General features: G+C 43.3%; 1 protein-coding gene across 1 annotated transcript in view; it reads left to right on the top strand.

Moving 5' to 3' along the window:
• The window catches only part of CASQ2 (calsequestrin 2), a 72,517-nt gene that overhangs the window by 19,526 nt on the left and 34,800 nt on the right, over positions 1–18,191 (top strand). Inside the window, exons 2-4 of the mRNA XM_040230963.1 lie at positions 6,743–6,827; positions 9,782–9,882; positions 11,445–11,556. Coding sequence (XP_040086897.1) covers positions 6,743–6,827; positions 9,782–9,882; positions 11,445–11,556 — 298 coding nt within the window. The remainder of the gene's footprint in view (positions 1–6,742; positions 6,828–9,781; positions 9,883–11,444; positions 11,557–18,191) is intronic.

Genomic DNA, 18,191 nt, shown 5'->3' on the forward strand with positions numbered 1-18,191 from the left:
GAGCACCCAATTCCGACCCAGTTCAGAAAGAGCACCAGGGAGTCAGGAAATGCCCTTTGAGCTACTGACATTAATGTATAGACTTCAAGGAGAAACAGGAGTTGAGGGAAGGATCTTCTAGAAAGAGGAAAGAGCACACACAGTAGAGGAGCGTGTTGAGTGTCTTTGTGTAACTAGATCAAGGTGTCCCCACAGGCAGCTGCGGTCCGTGCCTTGCCCTAGGACTTGGGAGCACAGCTGAATGAGGTGATCCTGGGCAAAGACTTCCTGATCCAGGAAAGAACTTGCTGTTTTGAGGAACTGAAAATGATGTATTAGTAAGAGGCAGAGTGGCCCCAAATGAGGCTGGAGAGGCAGCTGGGCCAAACTGTGTAGGGCCTTTGTGGTCATGTTAGGGATTTGAGATTTCATCCTGAGTGTGTGGAAATTAAATCCACACTTCTTCGCATCACTTTCAAAGCTCTGTATGATTGACTCCCTGCCCATGAACTCTCATGCTCTGGCTCTAGAGCCCTTATTTTCTGTCTTAGTTCTTCAACATCTATCAGCTAATTTTTTTTGTTTTAATTTTTATTTTTAAACTTATGAAAGTACAATAACATATTTACAGGAGACTTGGAAAATACAGAACAATTACATATAGCTCCGCTATATATTACAATTATTCCTATCAGCTAATTTTTCATTAGCTTCCTGTCTAATGACATCACAATCTCCTTGACTATGGAATGTGTCTTGCACTTTTGTTTCGCATGGCACCTTGATCATAGTAGGTCCTCAGTTAATAATTATTGTCTTCTTGCTATCACCATACATTAGGCATTGGTATTTCTTAATTGGCACAGCTGACCCTTTCAAGCTGTCATCATAGTAAGAAGAAAACATAACATTTATTAAGCACTTACTGATGCCAAAAACTGTGTCAAGACGTTTACATGCATCATCTCATTTACTCTTCTTCAGAACAGCCTTATGAAACAGATATTGGTACTCCCCATACTTTACAGCTGAGTCATAGCAAGGACCAAGTCAGGAATCCAGGTCTCTGATGCCAAGTTGTATACTCAACCACTAGGATATATTACCTCTGGGTTATTTATTCATTTAAAGATGAGATCTACTTCAACCACATCGTTACAGAGGTAACAATAGTATAGTAAATACCTATATGATGCAACATTTAAAAAAGACATACTATAAATATCTACAATTTTGCAGTTGACATGCATATTATTTAATATAATTTTTTAATATAACGTTGTTTCTGTACTCAAAAGAATCAGCAATGGTCAAACAAATCAATGTTTCTGGAACTGCACTCACGCCCAGCAGCTACACATACCAATTGATAAGAGACAACTTCATTCTCTAGGATGGACAGGTGGCAAGACCATTTGAGAAGAAACCAACCAACCAATCAATAAAACAGACAGAGCCAGAAGTCAACATGAGAAAACTAGAGTCTAATCTGAAAACAGCATTCTGGTTTTCTGTTAATTTGGGAGACTCACATTGACTCTATCTTTTCTCCTCCTGGTGGTTGTAACTTTTAATCACTGTGAAGTGAAGAGACGTGAAAGTGAAAGTTGCTCAGTCCTGTCCAACTCTTTGCAACCCCATGGACTATACAGTCCATAGAATTCTCCAGGCCAGAATACTGGAGTGGGTAGCATTTCCCTTCTCCAGAGGATCTTTCTAACCCAGGGATCAAACCAATGTCTCCTGCATTGCAGGCAGATTCTTTACCTACTGAGCTATGAGGGAAGCATCCCTGTAATTGGTGACAGGGTGTAATTTACTCTTCTCCTTTTGGCTCAAAAGTCTCTTAAACTTATGAAGTACTTGGGCCAGTCCATTCATCCAAAGTATGCTGAATGTCTCTAGGAAACTATATGAGATACAAAAGAAGCACAGAATCAGCATTTTTTTCCTTAGGGAGGAAAGATGCACAATATAGAACTCTAATGACTGCAAAATATGTGCCAGACTGTTGTGTTCCTATAATGGGCTATTGGAATTCACAGAAAAGAGACTGGAATCAAAGATGAGTCTGGAGCTGGGCTTTGCAGCCAAGGCCAGGCTGGCAGCAACCTGAGAGAGCTCAGTGAGACTGGGCTATAGAAGAATGGAGAATGGAAAATATGAGCTGGAGATATAAGAGCAGAGCAATGGTAGGGATTAAGCTAAGTAGGAGAGGTGGACAATGTCTGGCCTGCCCCATCAGCTCAGCAGCGGCTCTTGATCCTGGGGAGAATGGTCATGTCAGGAGTCAGCCCAGAAGGCCCCAGTCTTTCACTGCACCCTTTCTCCCCCAGCCCAGTCTCATGGCTCTCTCTTGGGTGGCTGCCAGCCTTGGCCACCCCTGGCTCAGGCCCAAGAAGGGTGCTTGCTAGGGCTGATGGAGGTGATGACAGAGCTCAAGTGGGCAGGCTTTGGGCCTAATCAGGGTAGGAGGCGAGAGTGACAGGACACCTCACGGATTGTGCGAAGGGTGCCAAGGAGAAGGTGGACAGGTCTTAGCTAGCACGGGTTCCTGACCCATCTGTGGCTGCCAGCGTCTGTCTCTTCATCTGTGCCTAGAACAGTAACTGGCTGTGGCTTAAACAGAAAACCATAAAAAAACAGAACTGACTTTGTCTGCAATAGCACCTTCCACTCATATATCTTTAATTGTCATATATCAATATCAATAAGGTAATGAGAATGTCATGCTTTACAAGCCTAGGCAAGGCACACTTGGCATCTACTTAAAAACCAATAAAATGTGGTGGTATATGCCTAGGAGAGGTTGGAATTAAATTCTCTGTAATTTTCAGAGTTAATCTTGAAAACTCTTACTATTAATAATATTTTTCTCCTACACTTAAGATGAAGCAACCAACAGGGCTGAGCATGGCCCGTGGGTCACAGTTGGAAAACACCACACCACATCACTTTTGGATGAACTGACAACCATTTATAGCAGTGTTTTCCAGAATGTGGTACAGGATCTGCTGTGTCAGAATCATGGGGTGTGGTGGTGTGGTTTATGAAAATATTTTCTCCTGAGCTCCACCCCAGCTCTATTCTCTACTTTCTGGAGTGAAGGCCAGGAAGCCCCATTTCACCCAGTGCTCCAGGTTTAAGAACCACTGTTAGAGGCTCACACTTTTGGAATAGGGAAACTGTCTAAAATCACAAAGCCATCAGGTCTCATCATCGTTAATTTTTAATTATAGAAAGGGAGCATTTCAGTTAACGTACTGATAGCACTAAACAGGACAAAGTAGCTCGCACTGAACACCAGAAAACTCAAAAATGACCTTGTCTAATTAACTGAATGCAAGAGATTAAAGTCAAGTGACTTTGCAGAAAGACAGGCCTCTTTAAGCGTTACAGGGACGCTCAAGATGAGTCATGATATAAACACTGATGATATCTTTCTTCCGAAGCCTTCCCTAGTCTCAGCCAAAATTCAAGAAAGAAGACAAAACTGTCCATGGGTGGAGGCGTCATTTGTTACCTGCCCCTCCACCTCCAGTCACCAGAGGGCCTCCGCAGAGCAGCTTTCTGTGCTTCTGCCCAATATCCTTGGCCTTAGATGAAAGGAGTGATTAGGAGCTAGAGAGGAAGAAAGAGAACAGAGAGCATAGGAGGTCAAGAAGGGAAGAATGAACAGGCAAATAGAGAAGTTACAGCAGGAGATAGCCCTTTCAACAAACAGTACTGCAACAGCTGGACACCATTGGTTAAAAATACACACACACACACATATACACACAAAACCCTCAAAACATCATGGACTTACACATAAAATTAAAATTCCGAAACTTCTAGGGAGATCCCTGGCAGTCTAGTGGTTAGGACTCAGTGCTTTCACTGCCATGGTCCAGGTTCAATCCCTGGCTAGGGAACTAAGATCCCTTAAGCCACAGGAAACAACAAGGGAAAATAATAAGACTGTTAATAAAAATTGGAAAAAAAATTTCAGGATACAGGATTAGGCAAACAATTCTTAGACTTAACACCAAAAGTGCAATCCATAAATGGGAAAACTGATAAATATGATTTCATTAAAATCAAGAACTTTTATTGTGAGAAAGACCCTATCAGGAGGATGAGAAGATAAGCTTCAGGGTGGAAGAAAATATTTGTACACCATGCATCCAAAAACAGTGAGTGAAGTCACTCAGTTGTGTCCGACTCTTTGCGACCTCATGGACTATAGCCTGCCAGGCTCCTTCGTCCATGGAATTTTTCAGGCAAGGACATTGAAGTGGGTTGTCATTTCCTTCACTGGGGAACTAATATTTAAAGAGCTCTCAAAACTCAGCTACCAAAAATAAATCTATTTGGAAAATAGACAAAAGACAGGAACAGGTATTTCATAGAAGAGAGCATACTGATGGCAAGTACATGAAAAAGTATTCATCATTAGGGAAATGCATTAAAACCATAATGAGATATCACTATACATCTAAAATTAAAAAGTGACAACACCAAATGTTGGCAAAGATGCAGAAGAACTGGATTCCTCATCCCTACATTGCTATTGGGAGAAGGCAATGGCACCCCACTCCAGTACTCTTGCCTGGGAAATCCCATGGACAGAGGAGCCTGGTAGGCTGCAGTCCATGGGGTCACTAAAAGTCAGACATGACTGAGCGACTTCATTTTCACTTTTCACTTTCATGCATTGGAGAAGGAAATGGCAACCCACTCCAGTGTTCTTGCCTTGAGCATCCCAGGGATGGGGGAGCCTGGTGGGACACGACCGAAGTGTGTCGTGAAGAGTCGGACACGACTGAAGTGACTTAGCAGCAGCCCAAATGTAAAGTGGTATAGCCACTCAAACAGCAGTTTCTTTAAAAATTAAACATGCAATTATGATACAACCCAGCAATTGCACTCCTGAGTATTTTTTCCTAAAGACATTAAGCCTAACCTTCACACAAAAACCTGTATATGAATGTTTCCAGCAGCTTTCCTCATAATAGCCCCAAACTTGAAACAGCCCAGATGTTCTCCAGTAGATGAATAATTGAAGAAACTGTGGTACCTCCATAATATGGAAATACTGCTCAGTTATACAAAAGAATGATCTATTAATACACCCAAGAATCTGGATGAATCTACAGAGAAATATGAGTTAAAAAAAAAAACAAAAAACCTCAAAGGTTGCATATGATATGATTCAACTTATATAACATTCTTGAAATGAAAAGATTACAGAAAATGGGAACATGTTGTTGTTCAGTCACTAAGTCATGTCCCACTCTTTGTGACCCCATGGACTGTAGCACACCAGGCTTCCCCATCCTTCACTATCTCCCAGAGTTTGCTCAAATTCATGTCCATTGACTTGGTGATGCCATCAGCGGTTGCCAAGATTAGGGAGGGGATGACGGTGGAAGCAAGTGGATGTGACTATAAAAAGACAACATAAAGGATCCTCATCATTCTGGAAATCTTCTGTATCTTTACTATATAAATACCAATATCCATTATAGTTTTGCAAGATGTTACTTTAGGGGCAAACTGGGTAAAATGTATGAGTGATCTCTCTGTACTATTTCTTACAACTGCATGTTAATCTGCAATTATCTTTTTAAAAATTTTAAATAAAGAAATGTAATATTAATATTTCATGATCTTTCTGGGAGCTTCCCCACTCTATTCTATTTTAAGCCTCCATTCAGCCAGATGGCAGGAATTAGATCTCAGTCAATTGAGGGTCTCTCTAATTCCTTATCTCTGGAGGAGGAAATGGCAACCCACTCCAGTATTCTTGCCTGGAGAATCCTATGGACAGAGGAGCCTGGTGGGCTATAGTCAGTCCACAGAGTTGCAAAGAGTCAGATACAACTGAGCAACTGAGCACTACTTCCTCATATCTAAGTTTCAGGGAGCTTAACATGATGCCAGGTTTGTGCTTGGTGTCAGCAGGGGCTGGCGTCCACCCAGTCCAGCCATCTGTCCACCTGACACCCTTCACCTTTGAAGCTATGAATCCACCCAGGTACTCTGCTAGTGTTTCCTCTCAGCTGGAAGCAGGAAAACGTTAGAGGTCACCTCGGGTCATTTTACCAGATACCCTCAATGGACATTCCTACTCCTCAAGTCCACGGGGTAGAGGGATTTGAAGACTATCTTGGGTACTGGGGACACAGGTCTCCTTTATTCAAAGGTCCCTCAGCCTATCTGGCATCTCCTGTGACCCCGCCAAACCCCAGTGGCTGGGGACGGGCTCCAGGCCCCTTAGTAGGAATCTGTTGGTACCGAGTTCTCTTTGTCTCCTTTCTGATTCTGCTGCTGCTGCTGCTAAGTCACTTCAGTCGTGTCCGATTCTGTGCCACCCCATAGACGGCAGCCCACCAGGCTCCTCCGCCGGGATTCTCCAGGCAAGAACACTGTAGTAGGTTGCCATTTCCTTCTCCAATCCTTTCTGATTCTGCTCTCTCCCAATTCAAATTTTATCTACCCCAAGGGCAGAGAAGGGTGTGCAACAGTGGGTGTGGTCTTCCAAAGCTGAGCTCTGGCCCTCACATTTGTCTCTCCTTGGTTCTCGGAATTCTGCTGAATCATCCTTCTCCTGAGGGTATAAACACAGAATCTCTACATTGCTTCTTGAATTGGTCACAGAGTAATAGGAAGTATGGAGAGAGAAATCTTCTTGTCAACATATCAGAAGAGTGTCCCACAGTATTTTCTACAGTCTTGTTGCCCTTGACTCACTTACTCTCCTACTTGTCTTTCCCTTCAGCTTGTGGCCCAGGTCCTAGAACATAAAGATATAGGCTTTGTGATGGTGGATGCCAAGAAAGAAGCCAAGCTTGCCAAGAAATTGGGTAAGTGTGATTTTTTTTAGATATATCATGAAGAAACAAATGTGTCTTGCAAAAAAAAAAAAGGTACAGTCATTTTTTTTCTTGCATGATAACTAGATTTGTTTTTAAATAAATATAAAATGATCCTGTACAGCTTAGTCTTAGCTTAGGGAAGAGTTTCACAAAAAGTAAATACAGGCCTGAATTCAATGATTTCACATTAGACATTTACTATATCTTTGGATCAGTACAAGAAAGAGGGTCTCTTCATGGGAAAATGGACACTAATGGTTCAAACCTTAATTTCCAGCTCTTAGAAAAGGTTAAAAGGCTAGCTTCTTGGCAGGGGATGAGGGAACATAAATTAGGGATTTGTGAGTAACACGTATACACTACATAAAATAAACAACAAGGACCTACTCATAGCACAGGAAACTATACTCAATGTTTTGTAATAACCTATATGAGAAAAGAATCTGAAAAAATACATGTATGTATAACTGAATCACTTTGCTGTACATCTGAAACTAACAACACGGTACATCAACTATATATTGATTTTTAAAAAAGGGGAGGGGGACCAACCTCACTGACACAGTGGTCTCTTTGAGGGAAATCAAATCTCCTCTCCCATCACCTATTATTTCCTGACCTCTTAGCTGAAGCAGCCAACAAAGGATATCATTGATAGCAGTGAGTCTAGGGCCCCAGTTGTTTTTATATTGAAGGCCAAACCCCAGCTGGGCACTGTCACCAAGAATGAAAGGGAGGATTTAGAGGAGGTATGGTTAAATGACCACACAGTGCAAGTTGTAATCTCTTGTGTCAATATGTCACGGTTAAGTGCGAGTGCACTTTAAGATTCTTACACCTCTAATCCCAAGGAGAGAGAATATAGGTTACTCCTTGGTTTGCAAAAACCCCTCCACCTGTACTGACCATTTCACTTTTTCTGCATCACCAGTGAAGGATGGCTAGTAAAAGAGAGCAGGAGGTTATAAAACAGGACCTTTAAAGAAAGGTTAATTGGATTGGGAGTAGTAATCACAGAATAAAGAAAAAGATTAGCAGTGGTTCAGTAAACACCTTCAGATATATATGAAAGTTCATTATCTTAGAGAATTTCAAACAACGGCTTCCTATTTTATTTTCAAGACCAGTTTTTTAGAAAAAGATTTAAATTGTAGGAGACAACATTTAGGTTAGATACAAGGCAGACTCATGACTATAAGTGATAATGCATTATTTAAAATGCCTGGAGTATCTCCTTCCCTGGAGACAAGAACTTTTTCCCCTTGTGCAAAGCATATTCAACTCTTTCCCTCGTCAAAAGCGAGTTGATGAATTCAGTCCAGTGCCTCTTGATTCCCTAGTCTTCTCTCTTCCCATTCTTTTAATGAGAATTTGGGAGAATTTCTAGTAAATATAGTTAGAGGAAAACACTACTGCTCTAGCAACATAGAAATTTAGGGAGCACAAGCTCGGCAAGCTTCATAAGAATGGACTGATGGATATTCTCCCAGTGAAGTGATGGGGTTTTAAATGTCTAAATGAACTTGTAAATGACATGGGGCAGGTTCTTTCTGATTATTCAATCCCCGAAGTTTACAGGACAGTTGTATCTTGTAAACCTGCTCCTTGAACTCCATCCCCATTTCCATTTGCCAGAGTTTGCTCTCTGAACTAATACAACAGTCTCCTCACTGGTTTCAGGCTCAGAGAAAAGTCCAACAGCAGGACACTGCTGAGGTTCACCATGCACCCTCTGTGATCAGTCACTGCTTGCCTAGGGGATACCTGGCACTCTGCTCCTTTAGATTTACAGACGGAGCTCCGCAGCATGCTAGGGCTTCTTCCGAAGTGCCCGGGGACATGGTAGGCAGTGGGCCAGCCTCCCTTCCCCTAGAGATTCTGCAGAAGAGTTCATCTGGAGAGAGCATCCTCCAGCTAATTGAGAGTTTGAAAACAATTAATCCAAGGAATTAAGGATGCCATGCAGTTGGACCAAGTGCCAGCCTCAGCTATTTAGCATTCCTGGGGGGAAAGGCAGTTCTCCGGCGAGCATTTGTGAAAGTACACAGCCGAGAGCGAGGCAGGCAGGAAAGAAGATGCAGAACCCGCTCTTGCAGCATTATCAGCAGACTGGGAAAAGAAGATGTGCAGAATTCAGCTACAATCGGAAGAAAAGGTGTTTGCTCTGACTGCAAAATTGTATGGGATGCCAAGGGGTCCAGACTCCAAGCAAGGTGCTGGGGTCCCAAGTGGACCACAGCCCTACCCTTCTAGAGGGATCGCTGTTAGAGTGAGTACCTGTACACGGAGCTGAGAGCAGATCCATAATGGCAAGGGAGACTGGAGAAGCTCTCTTGAAAAATGGGTCATAAGCTAAGACCCACAGGAGGTGACCAAGATGAGTGGTAGTGGTGTTGGTGTGGTGGGAGGTCACTCCAGGCTCAAGGAGAACAACTGTACAGAGAATCATGCTCTATGGCTTTCCCTTTCTGTCCCCTTTCACCTCAGCTCTTGGGCAAAAAGCCAAGGGAGCTGCACAGGGATGAAAAGCGAAGTTCTCAACCCAAGGGAGAATGTAGAGGACAGGGCTGGCACTAGGCTGTGGAAGGGCTTCGTGCCAGGCTAGAGAGCCAGATGGGCAGTGGGTGTGAACACTTTCTGATAAGAAGGATGGAGTCAGCAGTAGGTTTTGGAAAATGAAAACAGTGGCAGAGTGGTGATGAGGTTTTTCTTTGAAGCTAAAGTCCAGGTGGAATTGTTGGTTCCTGACTATTTCATTTTGAGCTTCCACTTTGGGAACCCCTCTGGGGTATGGTTGCAAGGGAACCAATCTTAGGGTTAATGCTAGTTCCACTGAGCCTGACCCCCATGTCACCCAGGAAACCTGAGCCAGACCCTGGCCAACAGGATGGCTCTTCTTTCATCAGGATGATTATATTTGGGGAACTCTTTGTTTCTTTTAGGTTTTGATGAAGAAGGAAGCCTGTATGTTCTTAAGGGTGATCGCACAATTGAGTTTGATGGCGAGTTTGCAGCTGACGTCTTGGTGGAATTTCTCTTGGACGTAAGCTTCTGCGCCCAGTGGCCCTGCGTGGCGCTGTTTGGGTTCAAATATAGGGGGACGTAAGACTGCAAAGTAACAACAGAAAAGGTAGATAACCTGACCTGGTCTAAGAAAGATTTCTCAAGCCTCACGAAAAAACTAAAGCATGCCTACATCACGACAGTATTTATGTCTACTCAGCAGCTGGCCTGTAAATCACTTCAGAATCTGTTTTATTAGTGACCAGAGGGTCACAGATTAGGACTTCATAGTAGTAGGATGTTAACTCTCTGAGCAAGTATACACAAACATCCCCAGAATCCCCTTGGCTTTGTTCTAGGGCTTCTGAAAGGGGGTGTAAGGAAGAGAGGAGGATGGTCAGTAGAAGATGGAGGAGGGAGAGGAGTAATAACCTGCTGAGTGACCCTCAGACAGGATAAAGAGAGGCAGGGCTGAAGAGCCCTCCAATACCACATTCCCGCTCAGCCATGGGCGGACAACACCCTGGGATCCACATGCTCAGGCCAATAGAGGAACAGACACTATACAGATATATTTTCCATAGCTAAACTCACACTTTCATTAACAGCTGTGAAGTCAAGTTCTTTGGAACGCAGGTGCCTGAGGCAGATAAAGACCATCCATACTGGTGATTCCTTATCTACCAGCTAGAACATCGTGGCCTATTGCCTTTTCCCAACTGCCTCAAAAATTCTATGAGAGGGTCAGAAGTTAAGTTGAAGGTTACCTCCTATAAACCAGTGCTCATAGACTCTCATCTCACTGACCCACTCTGGCAAGCCCTAAAGAAGGCTGAGGGAGGCAAGAGAACAACTTCCCACATGGCCCTGCCCCGGCCCTGTCAGCTAGGAGGGGGCTTTTAGATGCAAGTACCTTAAATGATGAGCAACATCACTAACAAACAGAAGACCAGGGGGAGGCAGATTTTAGACTTGACCAAATCAGGGCTCTAGCTCCGTTTCTTTCTGTAAATCAAGTAATTGTGTTGGCTTTGTCCTCAAACTGACTGTTCTCAAGTTCTCTGACAACTTAGATGGGTGGGATGGGATGGGAGGTGAGAGAGAGGTTCAAGACAGAGGGGACAGAGGTTCAACACAACATGGTAACACAATTATCCTCCAATTAAAAATAAATTTTTATAAAGGTCCAGCAGCAGGAGCTGATACACCACATTTCCTCATTCGTATCCAATGAGACAGGGAAAAGAATCTGGCCTCCACTGCTCACTTAAAAGGAAAGTAGAACTTTCCCCAGGCCTTCAAGCTGATGTGCTCTGGAGATTCACTGGCCAGAACTGAGCCACATGCCACTCCTGAATCAATAGCTGGCAAGAGAAATGAGGTTGCTCCTACACCAGTCAGCCTACTCCATGCATTAGGGTCAGTTCCTCTAAGAAAGGAGGAAATTTCACCTCACTGGGGAAAGTGAAATGGGTCCTGAAGAACTCAGACTAAGTTCACAACTTCCCCCCAAAGCACTCTACACGTGCTCCTGGCTCTCCTACGGGGCAGGAACAGTTCTTTTATTTGAACATCTCTCGTGTTGTGTGTGTGGAATTCCAGCTCATTGAAGACCCAGTGGAGATCATCAATAGCAAACTGGAAGTCCAAGCCTTTGAGCGCATTGAGGACCACATCAAACTCATCGGCTTTTTCAAGAGTGAGGAATCAGAACGTAAGTTGTCTGTCCACCCCAGCCTGTCAGTCTAAAGGCTCCTTTCCCAACAATGTGTGTTAGATTATCCAGAAAGAAGATGAGCCATCAGCACATAGAGGGAGAATCATCCTTGCACCCTGTGCAATGGGACAAATGAGCAGAAATTAAGCAAAACAGGTGGGGGGAGCTGAAAGAATATCGAGGTTGGGCCATCTCCGCCTGCCCATCTACCTGCAGGATTCTCTCCCAACATGGGGCAGAAAGGGCTGTCTCCCTGACATTGGCAGCTCCTGTGGTCAGCAGCTGGAGAGCTTCTCAGTCACTTGGAAGGCATTTAAGGAAAATCTGGGTAGGGATCAGCTTGGCAGCTGCAGCACAACGTGGGAAATTGCTGGTCAACCCCCACAGACCACCAAGGCTGCCTGCAACGGCATGGCTACACCCTTGGGTATATTCCCTTTGAGAGCTTTGTGGCCAGGTTTTGGGTGGCCAGAGGAACATACTGGAGCATCACTACAATCTACACAGAGGTGACTGGGGTAGCGAGTGGGAACCAGGAAGGGACAGGAAGAGAAGGAACCAGGAAGGCCAACTACTTGAGGACTTTTTTTAAAGTGCTTTGGCCGCAAGGGTCCTATGCTGCTTCTGCTAAGTCACTTCAGTCGTGTCCGACTCTGTGCGACCCCATAGACGGCAGCCCACCAGGCTCCCCGTTCCTGGGATTCTCCAGGCAAGAACACTGGAGTGGGTTGCCATTTCCTTCTCCAATGCATGAAAGTGAAAAGTGAAAGTGAAGTCGCTCAGTTGTCCGACTCTTCGCGACCCCATGGACTGCAGCCTACCAGGCTCCTCTGTCCATGGGATTTTCCAGGCAAGAGTACTGGAGTGGGGTGCCATTTCCGTCTCCCAGGGTCCTGTGAGTTAAGGCTTTTTCTTGTGTGTGAGCTGTGGAGAGAGGGACAGTGCTAGTTGGAGTGGGCATAATTATGAAAGAGAATTGGGTAGCATTAGTACATGCTGCTGCTGCTGCTGCTACTGCTAAGTCACTTCAATCATGTCCAACTCTGTGCGACCCCATAGACGGCAGCCCATGGGAGGGTGCAAATAAGGGCTGCTTATGACTATTTCTGTAATCTCCAAAATGTTTTGAAATTCTTTGTGAAGCCATTTCTGTATTCCATTTGCCAACTGGCATCCTTAGTCATCTCATCAACAACCCACCTATTTTCTCTCTATGACTCAACTCTTTTCTAATTTGCTACATAAAAGGTGAATAGAGATTCACCCTCCTTAAGGGTGCTTTTCTGGGAAGAAGACTAGCTAAGAACTTTCAACTCAGTTCTTTAGGTGACTTTATTTCAATTTTCACATTCCTATATAGAGGCTGGCTACTCTGGGTTCTCCTCCCACCCCCTTCTACTTTCTCCTCTTCCTTTCATTTTCCTTAATCCTTTTCTGTTTTCCCTGACTGCCTCAATTGTTTCTATCCATTCCCATCCTGTTTCTCTCTCTTCCTCCATTAAGCTCAGGACAGCATGGACGGGGGGAGGATTGGGATGATAAGGACATCTTCCAGAGTTTCCCTGATGGTCCAGTGGTTACAACTCTGTGCTTTCACAGCCAAGGGCCTGGGTTTGATCCCTGGCCAGGGAACTAAGATCCCACAGGCTGCACAATGTGGCCAAAAAGAGAGAGAGAGAGAAAAGCACATCTTCTACTGTCTGCCTTGCTGCTGCTGCTGCTGCTAAGTTGCTTCAGTCGTGTCCGACTCTGTGCGACCCCATAGACGGTAGCCCATCAAGGTCCACCGTCCCTGGGATTCTCCAGGCAAGAACACTGGAGTGGGTTGCTATTTCCTTCTCCAATGCATGAAAGTGGAAAGTGAAAAGTGAAAGTGAAGTTGCTCAGTCGTGTCCAACTCTTAGCGACCCCATGGACTGCAGCCTACTAGGCTCCTCCATCCATGGGATTTTCCAGGCAAGAGTACTGGAGTGGGGTGCCACTGCCTTCTCCGACTGTCTACCTTACCCAACCCTAAATGAATAACAATAATAGCTCCATTCAACTAACGTTTATCATATTCCAGGGACTATGCTAGGAGTTTTCTGTAGATGTCTTAGTTTCATTTTCACAACTAGCCTGTAAGGTAGCTACCATTATTATCAGCATTTTAATGATGAGGATATAAAGAGACAGAAAGGTGGAGTGAACTCACCCAGTATCAAACAGCTAGTAATAATGGTAGAGCCAAGATTTACATCCCAGACAGCCCCAGACAGCTGGCTTCAAGGCTCATACACTGGCCCACTGGGCCGTACTTTCAAGACTGTACAGCTGTGTCAGGTCAAGGCACACACGAAATGTGGCCATGCTTGTATGGCACATAGGGGTAAACTGGAAGAGACTTATTTGGGCTTACAAGAAAAAAATGTTTTTTCACTTCCTTAATATAATAATTACAAAATAATAGGAAAGATATCAAATATTACACTGTATAAAACTTCCCAGTAAAATATTTCTAGATTTTTGAGTGAAAATCTTGTGCTTGCTTCTAAGAATACAGCTTTTGATATCAGGTTTTATGTTTGAAATAGCAATATACAGTTCCTGATCAAGGTTTTAAATGGTCTTTTCAAATTCTGGATAGTCACCCTTGGCCAGAGACTTTGCTGGCACATGTAGACGGTGGCAAATGACAGGACAACATTCTTTTTTTTTTTTTCTTTGATTGATGAACCATCTTTTCTTGCCATTGAACAGAATTTAGATTATCTAATCTTTAAATTGTTCTTCAAGGATGTGAACATTCTTTCCATCTAACAGATATTGCTCTCCTTTTCATTGACAAATGTAATGTTAATATTTCTTATGATCATCTGAAAAAATTTCAAACCCAGCTAAGCTTTTCCATACTACATATTTAAAAATAATAATGAAGCATTTGCTTTGGAATATGCAAGTATCACTCTACTGGTCTTACAACTTTTTCTTAAGATTTAAATAATAAAGTTACTAGTGAGCCATTTTAACCTTCTTTCTAAGGTTAAATTTTTGCTTTTAAATTGATAAACTCTGTAGATTGTATATTTCACAGTGTTGTTGCAATATCCAGTTAACTCTATTCAGGAGCTCAGCAAGGTCCAGCATGTTTGAAGCCAATAATTTATCCTTTGAAGAGCTTTGAAATCAAACATAATTCACAATTTTTTTCAATTCATCTCTTAGCTCATAGTTCAGTTCAGTTGCTCAGTCATGTCCGACTCTTTGCGACCCCATGAATCGCAGCACGCCAGGCCTCCTTGTCCACCACCATCTCCCGGAGTTCACTCAGACTCACATCCATCGAGTCAGTGATGCCATCCAGCCACCTCATCCTGTCGTCCCCTTCTCCTCCTGCCCCCAATCCCTCCCAACATCAAAGTCTTTTCCAATGAGTCAACTCTTCGCATGAGGTGGCCAAAGTACTGGAGTTTCAGCTTTAGCATCATTCCTTCCAAAGAAATCCCAGGGCTGATCTCCTTCAGAATGGACTGGTTGGATCTCCTTGCAGTCTAAGGGACTCTCAAGAGTCTTCTCCAACACCACAGCTCAAAAGCATCAATTCTTCGGCACTCAGCTTTCTTCACAGTACAACTCTCACATCCATACATGACTACTGGAAAAACCATAGCCTTGACTAGATGGACCTTAGTCGGCAAAGTAATGTCTCTGCTTTTGAATATGCTGTCTAAGTTGGTCATAACTTTTCTTCCAAGGAGTAAGCATCTTTTAATTTCATGGCTGCAGTCAACCATCTGCAGTGATTTTGGAGACCCCCCAAAAATAAAGTCTGACACTGTTTCCACTGTTTCCCCATCTATTTGCCATGAAGTGATGGGACTGGATGCCATGATCTTCGTTTTCTGAATGTTGAGCTTTAAGCCAACTTTTTCACTCTCCTCTTTCACTTTCATCAAGAGACTTTTTAGTTCCTCTTCACTTTCTGCCATAAGGGTGGTGTCATCTGCATATCTGAGCTTATTGATATTTCTCCCGGCAATCTTGATTCCAGTTTGTGTTTCTTCCAGTCCAGTGTTTCTCATGATGTACTCTGCATAGAAGTTAAATAAGCAGGGTGACAATATACAGCCTTGATGTACTCCTTTTCCTATTTGGAACCAGTCTGTTGTTCCATGTCCAGTTCTAACTGTTGCTTCCTGATCTGCATATAGGTTTCTCAAGAGGCAGGTTAGGTGGTCTGGTATGCCCATCTCTTTCAGAATTTTCCACAGTTTCTTGTGATCCACACAGTCAAAGGCTTTGGCATAGTCAATAAAGCAGAAATAGATGTTTTTCTGGAACTCTCTTGCTTTTTCCATGATCCAGCTAATCATAAACTCTTAGTAAAACTCCCCTTGCACAATGAGTCTGCTTGAGTATGATACAGCAGAGACAAGTCTTCTGAACCTATTTCTTTACCTGAAACGAAGGAGAGAAGCTTCGTGTTGCTAATGGTAAAGAATCTGTCTGCCAGTGCAAGAGATGTGTGTTCAATCCCTGAGTCGGGAAGATCCCCTAGAATAGGAAATGGCAACCCACTCCAGTATTCTTGCCTAGAAAATTCCATAGGCAGAGGAGCCTGGAGGGCTACAGTCCATGGGGCTGCAAAGAGTCAGACACAACTGAGCACACACACACCCCCACACACACTCAAGAAGAAAAGGGGCTATGGAGGTTTGGGTATTAAGGGTCACTTTTTCAATTAATTAATTTATGTGGCTGCCTCAGGTCTTGGCTGTGGCATGCAGGATCTTCACTGCATCATGGGAGACCTTCCACTGTGGTATACAGATTCTCCAGCTGTAGCACGTGGGCTCGTAACTGCGCCTCATGGACTTAGTTGCTCCGCAGCATGTGGGATCTGGGTTCCCTGACTAGGGGTCAAACTCATGTACCCGGTACTGCAAGGTGGATTCTTAACCACTGGGTCACCAGGGAAGTCCCTGGGGTCACTTTTTTAAAAAACAATCTTTTATGTGGAATTCATACCAACAGATAAAAGTTTTTTAACAAAGAATTTTTGTGAATAAATACTGCTTGAATCTCAAACTTTTCAGAAAGAACTGGACAACACGGTCTTTACACCTTCTTGTCATTACAGCTTCACCATCAGTTCTGAAGCCATAAAGGCCTACAGTCCTCTTTAATGAATCAACTAATTAAATTATTCCCAATTATTATTTTTGAAAGAAATAATTTTTTTAATTTACAAAAACAATAATACATTATGAAAGCCCATCTAGAATCAGATTGACTAACTGTTAATGTATACAGGCATTGGAAAAAAGAAAGAAGGTAGGAAGATAAAACAGTAGAAAGGGAAGAAGGAAGGCATAAATTGAATAATTCAGAAAATTAAGAAAATCAGTTTTGTCCTCTTTAGAGATACCTAATACCAGATTTTGTTGATAATGTTGATCGTGATGATCATTAACATAATAAACGGCTATCATACATTCCATTAGTGTTAGAAGAAAAAAATAAACTAAATCAAAAGGAAAAACTAAATATTTTACAGAGCCTCACAAACCAACACCAACTTGGACGAAAGCAACAATCACACTGAGATGATCCAGTGGGGAAGACTGGGGAGCAGCCTCTCTCTAGCTGTGATGCTCACTAGTCTTAGGCACAAAATAATTGTTACTGAGACAGAACATTCACTGAGGGAGCCACTGCTTTCAAATATAATATTAACTACTCAAAAACCTGAATGGTTGTAGAAAATATCTGGAAAGATTTATCACTGTAAAAAATTTTATATCTATCATGCCTCTTGTAACACACCATGGCCATCACACACTGGCGGAAAGCATCGTGTTGTTTTACCAGGCATCCCCGTCTACCTGTTTCCTTCTTGCCTTTCAGAAGAGGCCAAGGTCAGTGAGGGGGGAAGGTAGGAGGTGGTAAGGCACCCAGGGAAGCAATTGTTGAGAATCCTGTGTTTTCTGCTGTATTTTGAAGGTGACTGGTCAAGGAAGTGTAATGGCACGGAGGACAAGGGCTTTGCAAATGATCTCAAGCTTTTCTATTGAGCAAGAAAAATGGATAGACAGTGGGGAAACTGGAAGGATTTAAAACATAGGTAGAGTGGAATGGTCTTAGGGCAGAAGGCTGCCTAAGATGTTTGGTACCAAATTAGAAGGGATCTGGAAGAACTGGGAGGCAACATTTCCCAGGGACATGAAGGTCCATCTCCAGCTTGAACATGTAACTACGGATGCTAGTGCTAAGACAGCATGACAAAAACTTACTGAGGGAGATCAGGTAATGGTTAAGAATACCAAACTAAGAAAAATGTGGAGCTAAAAGGTACCCAGTATGTAAAACTCAGAGTAATAAGGAAGAAAGGTGAGGAAATGCTAAGACCCGACTGCAGTAAGTCTGAGGTTAAAAGTTGATGTTCAGGAGCCTGTTCCAGAAGGGGAAAGATCAAGGTAACTGCAGAGTCAGACTGGGTGGAGCCAGGAAGGACCTGGTCAGCATCAAAACAGCACACAAGGGCAGGAAAAACCTTGGGATCACGTGAGATCAAACAGAGCAGAAGACTAGACTGGGTTTCCTAGAAGCCAGCTGCTCTTTGGGTGAGGCTAAAGGCTCAACCACAGTTAGAA

Source organism: Oryx dammah, unplaced genomic scaffold, assembly GCF_014754425.2.
Source record: "Oryx dammah isolate SB20612 unplaced genomic scaffold, SCBI_Odam_1.1 HiC_scaffold_28, whole genome shotgun sequence".
Taxonomy (NCBI): domain Eukaryota; kingdom Metazoa; phylum Chordata; class Mammalia; order Artiodactyla; family Bovidae; genus Oryx; species Oryx dammah.